The 16,397-nt window shown below is 36.6% G+C and overlaps 1 protein-coding gene across 2 annotated transcripts in view; it reads left to right on the top strand.

Annotated features, from left to right (window-relative positions):
* Positions 1 to 16,397, top strand: part of CWF19L2 (CWF19 like cell cycle control factor 2) — a 67,179-nt gene that overhangs the window by 35,726 nt on the left and 15,056 nt on the right. For both annotated transcript variants that reach the window (XM_009102792.4, XM_050980948.1), the window contains exons 11-14: positions 1,820 to 1,945; positions 3,179 to 3,316; positions 12,492 to 12,704; positions 14,187 to 14,303. In XM_009102792.4, the coding sequence (XP_009101040.2) occupies positions 1,820 to 1,945; positions 3,179 to 3,316; positions 12,492 to 12,704; positions 14,187 to 14,303 (594 nt within the window). The remainder of the gene's footprint in view (positions 1 to 1,819; positions 1,946 to 3,178; positions 3,317 to 12,491; positions 12,705 to 14,186; positions 14,304 to 16,397) is intronic.

Here is a 16,397-nt window from a genome sequence, read left to right as displayed (position 1 = left end):
TGGAAAAGTTCATTCTTTTCTTGTCTCAGTAACACAAAGGTGTGGGGAAAGAGATACCTGAAGTTAGCATTCTTTTGGAGACACTATATGGGAAGCAGGTAAAAGAGCTGAATGACTGGAAAGATGCTCCTGGCAGAGGATTTCACAAAACAGGACCCATCAGAAGTGGCTACTTGGTAGATTATTCACTGAAAACTGTAAAAGGTCTGCTATGTGAATTTGATTAATGCTCTTGGGAGAGCTCTGTATCCCTACTTGGCCATGTGGGTATGGTGAGTTTTTCCCTGAAAAAGGTCTGTGCAATTTCAGACTAATTAGCAATGCTCTGGATTTTTGAGATTTCACTGCAGTATCTGTGGTTATCTGTTCAACCTCCAAATTGTAAAGTCATGCAAGTTTTAAAGTAATTGTGGCATTGGAGAAGTTTGCTGTGATACATTCTTATTGATGTTAGCTTCATCTTTGCTTTCTGTATCTCCTGTGAATAAGGTTTTATGGCATGGTAAAACCTGGTCCCCCCAGTCTGGCTGTATGTGTCTCAGTCAGCCGTGACCTTTTTATCACAAGACATGTGTGGGGTGAATGCACAGAGCCTTTTTCTCCTGTTGGAATGAGCCACCTTTTCTCCCCCTCCCAACAGGGACAAGAGCCCTTGCCTTGTGAAAAAGGAACACTTGAAGTACAGATTACACACAAATAACATGTATCTGGCTGATGCTGGAAATAAGTCATGTTGTATTCTCTGAAAATATCAGTGTTGTTATTGGAGCCAAAGTTGTGCTGGACTTCTTGGTTTGCTTTGCAAGATGAGATTTGCCTTTGGTGTTACAGAAGAGAGAGGTCTGGTTTACCCAGGAAGCTTTTTGGTTCATAACTTCTACCTTCATATGACTTTCCTTGGAAAAATGTAATTAAGCTGTTGAAGTATGCTTCAGTATCTACAGATTTTCCAGACTTTATTTGGGTTTCTGGGACAAGCTTTCCTTAGGCAAGGATGGCAGGTGGATAGCAGTTTGGTAGAAAATAGCTTGAAATAGAGATTAATGAAGTTGTTTATAAGATTTGACAAAGGCTCTCCTAATATCATCTGATTAAGTAGTAGCCCCATTATATGCTCTGATTTAATCAACTGATTTACTGAAACATCTTTGGAGTATAATCAGGAAGTTCACAGGCTTTTAAATTATTTTTAAAATTATTAGTAATATTTTAGAAAGTGAAATACTTTTTGGTGAAGAATTTCTGCCCTTTTTTTCCCCTCTATGTGTGTCTATATATACCTATCCCCTACATCTATATAGGGGCCCCCTATCAAGTGGGGGCCCTATAAAAAACTTTCCATGAAGACAGGTTCTATAACTTTTTAGGGAACAGAGGTGAGGGTGTTTATTCTCTACACTCCCAATCCATAAAAGAGGTGGTAATGGGCTGTAGCTTTTTAGATGGTTTTCAGTAATACAGCATTATAATGATGGTGGTGTTTATTAATTCAGTATTATCTCTTTAACTCTTTCAGAAGCATTGCATATCTTCTGGAGGTAAAGCTTTATGTGAAAAAAGCAAGAATACAAACTTGGATCTTTTGGAAGGAAAAGCTCTGCATTTAATTTATTGAATGTATACTTTTTTTCTTTTTGAATGTGAAAATAATGCCTCACTAAGGTGAAACTGTCTACTTTGAATTGCACTGAACACACAAAATGTAAAGAATCTGTTACTTAATCTTTAGGATTTAAAACATTTCTTTAATGTGGATTAGGTATTTCTTTTGGCTTGTCTGTACCATCTGTTTTAAAATATGTCTTAAAACCTGACACAGGCTTCAAGCCGTCAAGAAGATGAACAAGTGGTCCTTGTGAGAACAGATGGAAGTGGAAGGGCATGGCCTGTGATGGGACCAACAGAGCCACTGGAGCCAAAAGGAGGACGAAGAAAGCAGCAGATGGTAAGTTTTACAAATCTGAGTACTGAACTGCACCTCTTAACTGATTTTGTAGTTTTACTTTTATGATGCCGTAATTAATGAGTGTCTTATCAGAATGTCAGTAGTAGCTAAAAAGTTCCTGTTGGAAGATGATTGTAATTAAGTATTAGAGTACATATTTATTAAGCATATATTCAGTTTATTTTCAGATTGCATTTCCCAAGGGATCACTTTAGGGCTTATTTAAATGCATGTTCAAGGAAAACTTATCACAGTCTCTTTAGTTTATATTACATAAAGTTATGTAAATAACAAAGATTAGCAGAGCTGAATATTTCCAAATTAAGAAAGGTTTTGCTGAGATACTCAGGTCTTAAGGGCTAATTTCACTTCAATTCTAACAAAAAATATGGCTACTGATGGCAATAACAATTATGACCTAATCTTTGTAACAAAGTGCTTTGGGGAACAGTAAGAAACTTGGAAGCAGTGTTTTATTCTTTGGATAATTGCTTCCAACAGTAAATATAGTAGCACTTTGATCTTTTTAAAATAAGAGGAGGTGACACTACCTCATAATTCTAGCAAGCATTCTTGATTAGTAGGTCAGATCAGTTTGCAGCACTGCTGTGGAGAAGTGAAAGGCACAAGAGGGTGAGGAATTTGTTGTCATCATCCTGTTGTTTCCATTTTGGAAAATGGTATCCTGCTTTATGTTAATGACCACTCCCTGTTCTCCTTCAGAATTTAGTTTATTCCTATCCTAAGGGACATCTCTGTTCCCTTGTGCACTCTAAGATGGCAGCATTTCCCAGAGGTACCATATTCACACAAGTTTTCAGTTCTGTCTGTGATTACTGTGTTTCAGTGATGTCTGTGACTTTACAAAACCTTTAGAATTGTCAATAATGAAAATTACTTATTTACAATATTTCATTTTTATGAGCTAATGAACTGTTTCAGTGAAGTACTGTCTATCTTTCCTGAGTGGTAATGTTGGAGCTTGATACCGTAAGAATGTTAAGGATATAGTGACTTTGGGGAGAGGCTATATTTTTATTTAGACATACTGATGCAATTGAAGAAAGGGAAAGATGTTTTTCTCCCTAGATAAAATGGAGCTGTTAGCCCCATTGTTTTGGATCTGCATACCTTGATTCATGAGTCTTTAAACTTGTTGAAATTGTAGGGTCTGAATTTTATAGCTGATCTTTTCTGATTAGGTTAATATTTATTTTTAATGTTTGCTTCCAGATGCCTACTCATGTAAATAAAGAGCGAGTAAGGTATTTTCAGGATGATGATAGTATGAACCTGAAGGATTTGGTCAAAAATGAGAAGATGAGAACAGCAGAGGATCAAAATTCACTGTTCATGCGTATGGCATCAAAGGTAAGGTGCTGTGTGTATGACTTTTTAACTGAGGATGTTATTATTAGAAATATCAGGGAGGACAGGAGGCCTGAGTAAAGGGAAGGTCTGAAGGAAGATGATAATTTTTTACGGTTACAGAATTATGCAGGACTGTCAAAAATAGGGGCCATTGTAAATTGTAGAATTTCCAAGTACAAAGCGAGGATTTTTCTAACATTTTGAAACATCTGAGGTGATTCTTAAGATCCACTTTAGAGAGTTGCTGGAGAGACGTACATATTTTAGTGATGTAAGTCACCTGTTGTATTTTAAATGGCCTCTGAAAGACATTATGGATATAAAAGGAATTAAAATGTTCAGACACAGGAGATTATTCTATAGAACACTAAAATTAGAAGGAAGAGATCCCATCACAGGTATTGAGGCAATAAATTTAGATGAAACACAGGGTTGGTGAAGGCAAAATGTTGATAATTTTGAAGCTTTGTGAAGCCAACTGTAGATATACAAGAGGCTGTTGATGCCTGTTTTGAGAGTTGTTGTGAATCTGCAAATATCATCTCAGCACTGCTGTGACTAAAGGGAGAATCAGAATTTTGGAGGTCATGAAAAGGGAGAATTTAGCATTTTAAAGCATGTAGTGAATGCATCATGCACCCATATCTTGAATGCTGCCCAATCTGTTAAAGCATACCTGGTAATCTGGAGCACAGAGCAGTGGCCATTTGGAGAAAACCCAAGTAAACAAAATTTCTTCAGCTTGGGGGAATGGGTGGATGGGTAAGGGAAAGCAGCTGCTAGATTAGAACAATTAGCATAAAATTTTAATAGAATACAACTGTTTTTGTTTCTCATATGGGATGTGGCCACAGAACAGATAGCATGAAGGAGTGGTTTGAGATTTTTTTTCAGTGAAGAAGGTAATTGAAGAAGGTAATTGTAGAACTTGTGTTGTAGAGCATGAAATGCAGTGCTGAGAACTGCTAATGTGTAGCAGAAGAGTCAATTCTACCAGCTTTCCCCCATACGTCTTCTCCATTGCTGGAGATTGATTTTGCAACATGAAATGGTCACGCTAGGTGAGAAAGCAACTGTTTCATTCTAACAGCTTTTTCCCTTTTTTTTTTGTTTCATTTTTGGGGTTTTTTTCTTGTTTTGTTTTTGTTTGTTTTTTTGAAGGATAGAATTTATTAATAATGTCGCAAGAATGTATTGTGTTTCCTAGCCTATGCAAATACTTTATTGTAGTTTTGGAAGGCTCTGAATTCCTACTAACTTCAGTGAGCTTTGAATCAGATGCTAAGTAATGTGATTCTTTTTTGTTACTAGGCAAAGATATACTACATCACATTTTTTATTAGAACAAGTTTCTTTACTGACCTTTTAAGATTCAGCCATACTATTTATTTACTGGCTAAGTGTATTGGAGCATATGCTCAAAATAGATATCTTGTCAAAGCCATTAGTATTGAAATGTCCATGTTTTAATTCACGATACTGTAGTCTTTCAATCCCATGCAATGCCACATTTAGGTTTTGAAGGTATTTTTGCTCAGCTTTCTTAGAAAGAAGCATCTCAAATGCCAATTGTTCTTCTCCGTTAAGATCTAAAATGCTTTTAGTAGTTTCTGTGCAGGTGATTCCCAGATGCTGTCACCACAAAATGTGATGGTCTTCCCCGATGATGTTTGTTTCTTGATCTTTGGTTAAGAAACTGGCTCCTAGGCCTCCCTGAGCTTTCCATGTCTTTCCATGTCTGTAGAATGCATTCTTATTCACAGGACAAGATTAGTGTTTCCACTGAAGTGTTGGCAGCAGACTGAAAAATTTGGGTGTGATCTCAGATATTCTAGATAATGTACTTTATAAGCCTATACTAAATGGAGTATCTGCATTATGATCTGGGACTGAGTAAGTTAGTTTTCAAAATTCTTGCATCTCTCCTCAGTGGTTTCAGCAAGGTGTTTTATTCCAGCAGGAGTCTAGCAAACAAACTTCTTTTGCCAGTTTTATTTTGATAACATAGTACACAAATTTGACACATACAAATTACTTTCTGCCTTCATTTGAGAAATGAAAAAATTATCGGCAAAAATTAATCTGTCATATTGCAGAGGAGAGGTGAGAGGAAACTGCTGCAAGTCTACAAATGGTATCCTGCCTCGGATGGGAGAAGGGAGATTGTGTCCCTTAAATTCTGTTCAATAATTTCATTCATCTAATCCCTGTGAATTGCCTAGGGCAGTATTATTTCCCTCAGAGATTTTCCCAGGGCTTCTATCCCTTTCCCAGACTATGCCCAAAAGAAACTTCCAGCCCATGGCTGTTGAGGATGGAGGAAATAGGCGCTGCTCTCACAAGTGGGAACAGAATGAGAATGACAGGCCAGCATGTTTTCTGGCTTTTACACAGCTGAATGCTCTGCTCTAGATCAGTGTTACTTTCCTGATATTTAGTGCTTTTACAGTATTTCAAATGAAATACAGGCTAGTTGTTATTGAAGATAATAACATAATTGCAGTTTTGTAGAGAGAGATGGGGATGTTGAAATAGAAGGGTATAATTCATGAAAGGATTTATTTTCTTGAATAGGACTTGGAAGAAATATCAGTATGTAGACCCAAAGTCTCTCTTCATGAAACCTCTGTCTAATCCCATTGGCAGGTGAAAGTCTGTATGTTATCTCGTGCCAGACTCCCACTCAGATTGACAGACTAAACATCTGCAGTGTTCAAGCCATACTTGTACTTACTAAATCTTTTTCTCACCTCTCCTTTTCTCAAGAGCTCAATGAGATGAGATGGAGGGATTTTGCTGTCTCTTTGCTATTTTTCTACCTGTTGAGTCTTTGTTTTAAATTTAGATTCTGACTTACTGCCCTCTTGTCCATTCTTATTTTTGTAGTCATGGTTCTAAGACAGCCCTGCTGTGCTTGAGGCTGTTGCCTCCTGTTCCCCTTCAGCCTGTGTCTGAAGGTGGCTGATGTGGGTGTCACGTATCTCAGCAGTTTGAAATGCTGCCTTTCCCACATCCGTCCCTTGCATGCTATTATGTCAAATTTATGAATAACATGAAAAAGGCCCAAATCTTTAATTTACGGTGGTGAAAAAAAAACCTTTTTAAAACCCAACAGTAATCTTTTTGATTTATGGAGAAAAAGCAGGCCTAGAGTTTGATCTGTTCATGTTTTGCTGTTTTATCTCAATGAAAAAAACACCCATTTAAATCACTCTTTTTATTTTTTTGTTTTCTTCACCTCTGAAAGTGGTTTTGGTTCTCACTGTTGTAGAAGCATGATTTGAGGATATAAAGAAGTCAATAAAACATTTGAAAACTGTTTTTTTCTGACATTTCTAGAGTACAAAATATGTGTGCAGTATTAGATTTTCTCTACTGATAGCTTTAAGTACCCTGTTTGTAGTTTCTTTAGCCTTTGACTGTTGTAAGTGGTTCAATTTTCCCAAATTCATGCTGTTAAGACTTATGTAATCCTTTCACTCATGTCAAGAGATGCTTGTGGGTGTTTAGAGACTGATTCCTGGAACATAACCTCAGAGAAATTACCTTGTATTTGTATGTATTAATTCTACTAAAGCATTTTTTTCCTTTTTATATTTTACTTCAAGAAAGAGAGAACAATTAATTTGAATTGTTCATCAGGACATTTTGATTTTGGCCAGAAACTAATTTTATTTTAAAATATGTGCAGTAATTCCTAAGAGGAATTCAGCAGTGAAAAATTAAATGCTTTATTAGTATTGCTGACCTTCCTTTGTGGATTTAGCCGAGTGGTATTCTGGTATTATAGGTTTGCAAAAAGGAAATTTGCATGTTGCCTTTCCTTGCTTCTCTAAAAGTCTGTACAATAGAAAATTACTTTCAGCCTAATCATTTTTGCTTGCTGTGCAAGTCTACCTGTTCGCATTTTTGCATTTCCATCATCATAAACCAAAATAATAGTCTTGAAAAAGCCTTAACAGCTAAAGTGAAAAATGCAAAATGTTGCTGCTGCTGCTGCTATTATGTAATGAACCTTTTTCTTCTTCTTCACATGGTGAAGCAATTTTAGCACAATATTTAATAGACGTGATAAAGCCAGCAAAGCTCTGGTACCCTGTTGCTTTTTACATTTACTTAAAGATCATGTGCATGCTTTGTTGTAAAAATTAGTGTGATAACCCAAGAGAAATAATTTCCAACACCTTGTTCTGCTATGTTTAATTTCAATTCATTAAACATCCTTCTGTGTACATTGTGCCGACATAAAATTAATGCTTTTTCTGCATGTGGAAACAAATCAACAGCAGTGACAGCTGCATTAGGGAAGAAAACCTGGGAAGAGTAAGAACTGTGTAAATGTAGCCCATATTAAATTACTGCATAAGCATTTAGGATTCTGCCAGAATTATGTTAAAATTACAAGATACGTTGTAATTGAAGACTTGTGCAGGACAGTCTTTCCTAGACATTAAAATTATGGCCAGGAATAATTGTAAAGTGAAATGACAATCAGAATTGTAAAAGTAGAATTCTATGGCTGAAGGTATTTTTGTTTCGTTTACATTTTATGCCATTGACTTTATATAAAGCTTTATCCGTCCTAATAACTACTTCTAGCAAAATCTACAGTTTTAATTTCCTATAGCAGAAACAAAAAGAAGGTTGGTCCCTAGCCATTGAGCAGTCCTCTGTCATCTGTTTTTGCTTGACTTCTGCTGCTCAAAAAAATCCTGAGCTACCTTGCTTACCAGCATGGTGGGTAGTCTTTTCTTGCCAGTGACGCAGGCCTTAAAAGAACTCTGTGCACTGATATCTTGAAATGATACCATGTGTTTAAAATATTATTTAATTCAGTGCGGTGATAGGTTTTGAAAATGCCTATTCACTGAATTATATGATGAATTAAACCTACAAATTTAAATGTCTGTGTTCACAGGGAGACTGGAATTGTTATAAGGTTTTGCATGATAAAATTCTGCTGTTATTTGTCTTAAACAAATATTATTTGAGATCAGAAAAACTATTCTGAGGTTATTTTGTTGTTCAGAATAGGTGCTAAATGCTGAATAAATTTAAATGCGATGAGATGTATTCTTATGTCACTCAGGTTTGTATTCTAAAATAATAGATAATTCTTCTTTGCAGCTTCCTGAAATACATTATGATAAAACATTCCACAAATATTAGCTCTGTCATTTAAAGACGTCAGTGTTGCCATGACAATTTAAACCCAAACTGATACATTTTATACAATCTATAGACTTTTTTTTTGGACAAATTTTTCAAGCAGATGCACTTTTATTAGCTTATATGGAAGTAACTCCAGCTATGATTGCGTTAGCAAGGAAACAGGAAAAGCAGAAGTTTAATAGTTGCATACAAATTGGAACAAGAAAATAAGCAGAAAAGAAACAGTACAAAAAAGCTGAAAATAACCCACACTGGAACCATGCAGGTATCTTTTGTTCCTCTGCTAATTGTGTTTAGTAGAATTTCCTATTTCATCCACAAATTTCAAAGGAAATTTGAAGTGGGGGAAAAAGTATACTTGAGGTATTATACAAGTATAATCTCGATCATTAGGAGTTCTGTCTCTTAAGGTTTCCTTTCAGTATCACAATGATACTAAATTCTTTAGCTGGGCTTTTTATTTGAAGGGGCCACCCAAAAAGCAGGTAGTAGCAGCAGAGGGAGCAATAAGAGACACAACCACACTCGAGGTGGAGTGTGTAGGAAGCCAGCAGCATATAAGACTCCAGGGGTTTTACTGTAGAATAAGAAAAAAAGAATTGATTTAAAATCAAGCTGAGATATGGTTCCTGTGGTCTGAACATAGGTTGACAGAAAAATGAGGCTGACCCTGGAGTATACCTTGCACATTTGCAAAAGTTACTTCAGGAAGTAGCCCCATGCCATGGTGCCTGATGGCTTCACTAATGTAGCAAATTAAAAAGGGCTTCAATTATTTAGTAAACAGAATGTTATATAATGAAATAATTCATATAATTTATTCATATGATTCATGGCCATTATCATGATAAGGATTTAATCAGAAAATACAACGCTGTAATTTTTCCATCTCTCAAATCATTCTATTTTATGCATAGTCAGATGCTGATTTTTTTCTAAGCTCCTGAGCTGAATGGTTAGAGATCTCACCCCTTTTCTTGCGTTTTAGCCACATTTGCACTGTATCTGAGCTGTCCAAATGAAAGCCCAGAGGGCTCCTGTGAGAAGTTTGGATGCCTTCCCTGACTGCTGTTTAAATGTTTGTGTATTACAGGCCTGTCTTGGCCAGGGCAAGCGCAATTGTGATTCTTCTCTGTAGGTTAAACAGAAACTGCATCCTGGTTGTGGAAAATCAGGTGGACGGTAGCAATGACGTAGTTGCACAATTATGCTATGAAATGTAGGAGGCCATGTTATCTTGCCTGGTGCTAAGAGTCTTAAAGGTGCCTTTGTATCCTCTGGTTAATCAGTGCTTGCCAAAAGAGAAGGGAAAGCTGGACAAAAAGAGGATGTATATGAAAGAAGAATGTGGGAGATAAGCCCAGAATAAAGTGAAGTAGGAAAAAGAAGACTGGGGCTTGTATAGCTGATCTGTCTTATGAACATATCAGTTCAGCACAGCTCTGGGCTTTGGTCAGGATCTAGTAGAAACAAAGACTTCAGGTGCATTGCCCTTATAGATACCTGAATTTCTTTTGTTAGCTTTAGGTAATTTAATGATGTATTATAGGACATCCCAACATTAAACCAATAGATCAGAATGACTTCCTGCATCTCTCTGATCTCTCTGCAGCACCTGAGCAGCAGGGGGGGATACCAAACAATATCAGTCACGGTGAGAGAACTAAATACACAACATCCAAAATGCATTGGCTTTCATGTTTGGCAGGTGTGATGCTGCACCTCTGATTCAGAATAGCAGCTTTCCAGCAACTCCTAATACATCAGCATACTTCCTTCTTTGGATGTATACTAGCTCTGTCTTTTGTATGGAAGAATATATGTATGAAAGAAATTGATTTTTAAATGATTACTTGCTTGCCTTCTGGCATTTTAGAGAATGATTTCTTCTTGTTCTTTCAATTGCCCTATAACTTCTTTTTGAGAGATTTAGTTATAGCCAAGTAATACAATTGGCAGAACTCACTGGGTACCTTGTTGTACAAATAGAAGTAGAAATATTTTAAAAGAGGGATGGAGCACCTCTCCTATGAAGACAGGCTGAGAGAAGTTGGTGTTGTTTAGCCTGGAGAAGAGAAGACTCCAAGGAGACCTTATAACACCTCCCAGTACCTAAAGGGGGACTAGAAATCACACAGGCAGATACAACAAGGGTTAATGGCCCCTGATAGAAAGAGGGTAGATTTAGTTTAGTTATTTGGGTGAAATTCCTTACCTTTAGGGAAATCAGGCACAGGGACAGGTTGCCGAGAGAAGTTGTGAATGCCCCATTCCTGGAGCATCCAAGACCAGGCTGGATGGGGCCCTGAGCAGCTTGGCTTAGAGGAATGTGTCTCTTTAAAGTCTCTTTCAACCTAAACCATTGTATGGTTCTATGAGCTGTTGGTCATTACTGTACCAGAAGAAACAAAATCTGGATTTTAGACAGCACCTACTTTTTAAAAGTTTGCTACTTTGCATGTAAGAATTTGGCTTTGGATCCCAGATATCATGTCATATTCAGCAATTTACCCATCTTGAAGAGAGGCATCTTCTAGGCTGTTTAATAAGATGAATATTTATTCTATCACAAAGGATTCTGTGAAGTATTTTGAAAAGTACTGTTATTTAAAAGAGGTTGTGGAGGTTGTGTGTAACAAACCAGGAATTTCCATGACTGCTTCTAAGTGCAAGCAGAGCAGAGTAGTAATGGTATTCTCTGCTCCCTGTGATACTCCTGATAGCCAAAATGTTGTGATTTCCACTCTTCCTTTCTTTTCTAGTCTGCCAACTGTCATGTTTCCATTCTCATGGCAGAATTTTGATTTAAATAAAAATCTCAAACTTAATGTTTAATAATAACAAAATGCTGCTGTTCTCTAAGCAGTGCTTTGGCTGCAGGTCTAACTTTGCCTTATTAATGCTTTTATGACAGAAGAATAGAGACTTGATTTTAGACACCCAAACCACTTCATATTTTTTCTAAATCTCAGAAATCTCCTTTTTCTGTTAAATTTATAATTACAGCAAGACAGAAGAAGAATGGAGTTAAACTCTTGAACTGTTGATTTTAGTCTGCAGTGGCTTCCAGTAGGAAATGCACATAATCAGTTAAGTGTATTATAGCTGAATAAAGTAATATTAAGAAAGCTCCTCCTCAGTTGTTTGATAAGAAGAGTACTGAGCATATTTAAAACAAGGTTTTGGTCTGTGTTAGAGGACTGCAGTATTTGGGAAAAGCAAGAGCTTTTGTCTTTTTGGGGGAAAGTTACTTAGGTACTCTGTCCTTTTTTAAAAAAAAATATCAGATTATCTACAGAAACTATGGCTGGGATATTTGGAAGTATTTCTTTAATTTGGAGACTGTGCTTCAGTTGTGATAGCATGCCTTCCAAGAGCCTTCAGTTAACATTAGTTCTTTTCTAGGGCTACCCTAGTCAGTATCCTAAAATATGTTAAGATTTGTTGTGCTGTGCAAGAGGTGCACTCAGAAAGACTTAGTATTGAAGGCAAAGACTGTTTTCTTCCCAAAATGGCTTAGTCCTGTTCCCTTGGTAAGAATAACTGTTGGAATATTTCCACAGGATGTGAATATGAAGTGCAGAGTCATGATCTAGTTATTTCACAAAAGATGATTTAAATTTGTTGCATAAAAGGAGAGGAGGAGGAGAAGGGAGAGGATAAAATATATTATAAAAAAGATATATGAAATTGTGCATCTATTTAAAGATAGCTGAAGTTATGTCAAGATAATATTGAAATACCTAGCCCTTAATTTGAAATGGAATATAGTAATATACTCTTCTCACTGCTGTCATATATCTATATTTTAATATCTCTGTTTGACTGCTCTCAGGAGAAATACCTGATGATTCCATCTGCAGCAGATGCCATATGAAAGGAAGAAATGCTACTGCTTATGTACTTTATGCCTTTTTCAAGGAAGGAAGCTCTTTTTCAAAGAGCTAAGTATTTTTCCTTGCTACTTCAGAAATAAGTGCAATTTTTCTGCATATCTTTTCAGCTCATGGAAAAAACAGACAGAGAGTACTACACTCTGGATGACATGTTTGTTTCCAAAGCAGCCAAGAGAGCACGCAGTGGGGAAGAGGAGGAAGTACAAAGAAGAAAAGCAATCCGTGAGCACCAGCAACTCGCTGCATGCATGGAAAAGTGCCCCTACTGCTTTGATAGCAGTGAACTTTCTAAACATCTTATTATTGCAATTGGCACCAAGGTAAGAAAATAGCAATTTAACACAAGCATAGAAATAAAAAAGAAATAATGTTAGAGTGTTTAAAATTAGGAGCGAAATTGCTTCTATGGAAGGATTTATTGTTCTGCATCTGACTTTCCTTGCTCTTTCAGTTGATTTCACAACTTCATCAAGGGTGAGGAGGAAAAAGATATAAATCTGTCATGAATTTTAAAGCTAATCTTTGGTGTCAGGACTTCACATTTGTAGAAGACAAGAGCAATAATGAAAGATCTCAGTGCAGAGATCAGACTGTCGGTGGATTTGTGGAAGATTAAATCACACTGAAGGAAATTTGAACTGGTGGAAAACTGTCTTGATATCAAAGAAAACTAGGTGGAGAATTCAATTTTTAAGCTTAGAACCCTTTGAAATAGACAGAAATTTGGTTTGGAAACCTTTCTGGTTCTGTTAATGCTTTTAAAAGTTGCATAAATATTTAGATTTATGACATCTGAATATATACTTAAATATAGCCTTTTTTGTAGCTTTTTACTACAGTTTTCATTTATCAGTGATGTTTTCATTTGGTCTGAAACTCTTTATAGTTAAAGAGTTACACAGCTGGTAGAGATATATAGTTATACAGCTGAGATGTATACAGCTGACACAGTGCTGTGTTTTAGATTTAGGATGAGAGTAATGTTAATAAGTCACTGATATTTTCAGTTGTTGCTAAGTACTGCTCAGGGACTCTTCTGCTTCTCATACTGCCCTGCCAGTGAGAAGGTGGGGGGGCACAAGGAGTCAAGAGGGAACATGGCCAGGACAGCTGACCCTAACGGACCTTAGGGATATTCCAGACCATTTGACATCATGTTCGGTGGATAAACTTGGGACAAAGTTGGCCAGGGGCCAGTGCTTGGGAAGTGGCTGGGCAACAGTTGGTGGGTGGTGAACTATTGCATTGTGCATCACTTGGTTTGTATGTTGTTATTGTTATTATCATCATTGTTATTTAATTTCCTGTCCTTTTAAACTCTCTTTATCTCAACCCACAAATTCTACTTTTTTTCTTGATTGTCTCCCACTGGGAACAGGGAGTGAGTGAACAACTGTGTGATATCTAGCTGCCTGCTAGGTTAAACCATTACATAGAGTATGCATTATATCTATATCTATATATATATCTACATATTATTAAAAATGCATAAATCCATATATCTGTATTGAATAATACTGGAGTGCACTAAACAGTGTGATTTCATAGTAGCTATGATACCAGTTGGTTTATAAGGGTGATGTTACTGCCTTGGTGGTGGAACTGCTCTCTGGATACTACTGGTTCACTTGATCTACTGGTGCATAACGGGCCCTTTTAAAAAGCACTAAAATTGCTGTATTTAATAGCTAATGGCTTCTGTTGGTTTGAATTTAGCAAATGATGAATTTCTTAGCCTCAGCAATGGAAAGGTTTTTAATGCTGGAAAACTGGGCACTTGAGTTTTTGTTTGCTTTTCCTAGGTGTACTTGTCTCTACCAAGCAGCCAGTCCCTTACTGAAGGTCACTGCCTGATAGCCCCTCTACAGCACCATACTGCAGCCACTCTTTTGGATGAAGACATCTGGGAAGAAATCCAGGTGTGCTGAGAAACTGTCTCCTGTTCTAACCCTTTTGTAAAATAATTTTGTTGTGGATAATAACGTCCTTGTAATAAGTACATATTTCCAGAATTTGCAGTCTGGCAGCTCTGATCTGATTCCACTAAGGGGCAGAACCTTCTCACGTTGTGGATGAAAATTAGTGGTCAAATATTTACAGGAAAGAGAGGCAGGGTAAATACTGAAGGAAATTTTCCATTTATAAGCGCTAGAAGATGTTTCCTAGAATGCTGCAAAAAATGCATCCTTGGAGGTCTTTGAAACCATGTTTGAGGAATGTCTATTGGAAATAAAGAAGGTACAGCTGATCCCTTAGAGAAAATAGAATTACTGCCTTCATAGGATTTTCTTGGGAGTGCCAAGGAAAAGAAAAGAATTATCAGAGCAGGCAAATCACTTAAAATTAAATACAAATATGTTGTTTACATATCTTCAGTTTTTTAATCTTTTTTTTGGGTGGATTTTAATTAAAAGAGAAATACCTTACTCTTAAAATCAATGAGATCCCTGTTCAAATCCAATTTCCTATCTTTTTTGGAAAGAATTTTTAAAATGAAGTGCCAAGCATGATGGGTTGTGCTTCCAAGTCTCTTATGAAGACATTTTGAAGATTTTGAGTTCTGTTTTCTTTGGAGATGGAAAATCAAGGGAGGGATGTAACAAGCTTCTGCCTAAGAGATTGACTGTGTTTGTCAATCATCCTGCCATCAGGATTATTACGGGGGGAAAACAATTTGCCACCTCTTATATTGAAATATTGGAGACTATGTCAGACTAGAGAAAGCTTTCATTGTCGCAGTTGCTGAGATGTAAAACCAGCATAATTTATAAGTTTGTAATAATTTAAATAACGTTGGTTTTTACTCAAGTCTGGCAGATGGATTCTCTGACTTTTCAAATTTGCCCCCCACACTGATTCTCATGTCTGATGTTGTTTCACACAGTAAATTATGCTCCCTTCCAACCAGAAAGAAAAGGTGTTCTCTTGCATATGACAGAAATGCCTAAGAAAGTTGGATAAGAAACAAATAAGTGCAACAAGTAGGATCAGGAGGAACAAAAGAGCATGTGGAAAAGTGATAAATATGTTTGTTCTCGATCTTCTGTTTGCCCCAAGCTCTTAACTAAACAATTACGAATTTTAAATTGTATGACAAAGAAAATAGGATAATGAAAAGGTAAGCAATTGCTGTCCCTGTCTTCAACACTAGTCTTTTACTTGTTAGAAAAGGCATCTAGTTGATAAAACCATTATCCTTTGATGCTGTGAATATATTCACAGACAGAATATAGATATTCTTAGATATTTCTTTGCAGTGCAATATTTTGAAAAGTGACGTATACATGACTTCTGTTTTTTGCCCAACATATATGTGTTACAGGAGTCAGGAAAATGTCAGCAAGAGTATAGGCAGACAGTTAATGACTAAACTAACTTTCTGATGCAAACCACATATTTTTTATTACTGTTGAAGGGAAAAAAATTACCACACTTGAAGTATTCACAAAATATTGTGTGAAGTATGTGTTTTAGCTAACTATTTTTGCTGGGTTTTTTTTTTTTTTGATATATTGGAGTGAAGCAAAAAGAGTTCTTTTGTGCTGTATGCCTTCAAGCTCTTGAATTTAATGTATTGTGCAGTTTAGACACTGATGTGCTCACTTGCCAAAGCAAATATGCATGGAATATTTTGAATATGAAAAGATACAAATCTTTACACATTCTATGTTGACTGAAGTGTTGCATGTATTAATGTTGTGTGCACCCAAGCATAAGCCAAGCCTTCTTATTTCCCCTTATGGATGGTTTTCTCCTTTCCAGTGCTAATTATTGTTGATGCTTTGGCCTGCTCAGAATTTGGAGGAAAAGTCCAATGTACTTAAAAACAAGAAAATGCAACTGGGGAAAGTTAGCTAACATCTGCTGATATTCTAGGCTTTTTGATGGATTTTGCATTTCAGTTGATACTGCAGGGTAGCAGCTGTAAGTCATAGTCTTTCTCAGCCTTTGGTGTCTCACCACATTGCTTGCTTCAGTGTGTTTCAGAAATAGAGGCCTGGTGGCTGGAGTGA

This window comes from Serinus canaria, chromosome 1 (assembly GCF_022539315.1).
Source record: "Serinus canaria isolate serCan28SL12 chromosome 1, serCan2020, whole genome shotgun sequence".
NCBI lineage: Eukaryota > Metazoa > Chordata > Aves > Passeriformes > Fringillidae > Serinus > Serinus canaria.
The sequence above is the reverse complement of the archived record's forward strand: the minus strand, read 5'-3'. Positions and strand labels throughout refer to the sequence as shown.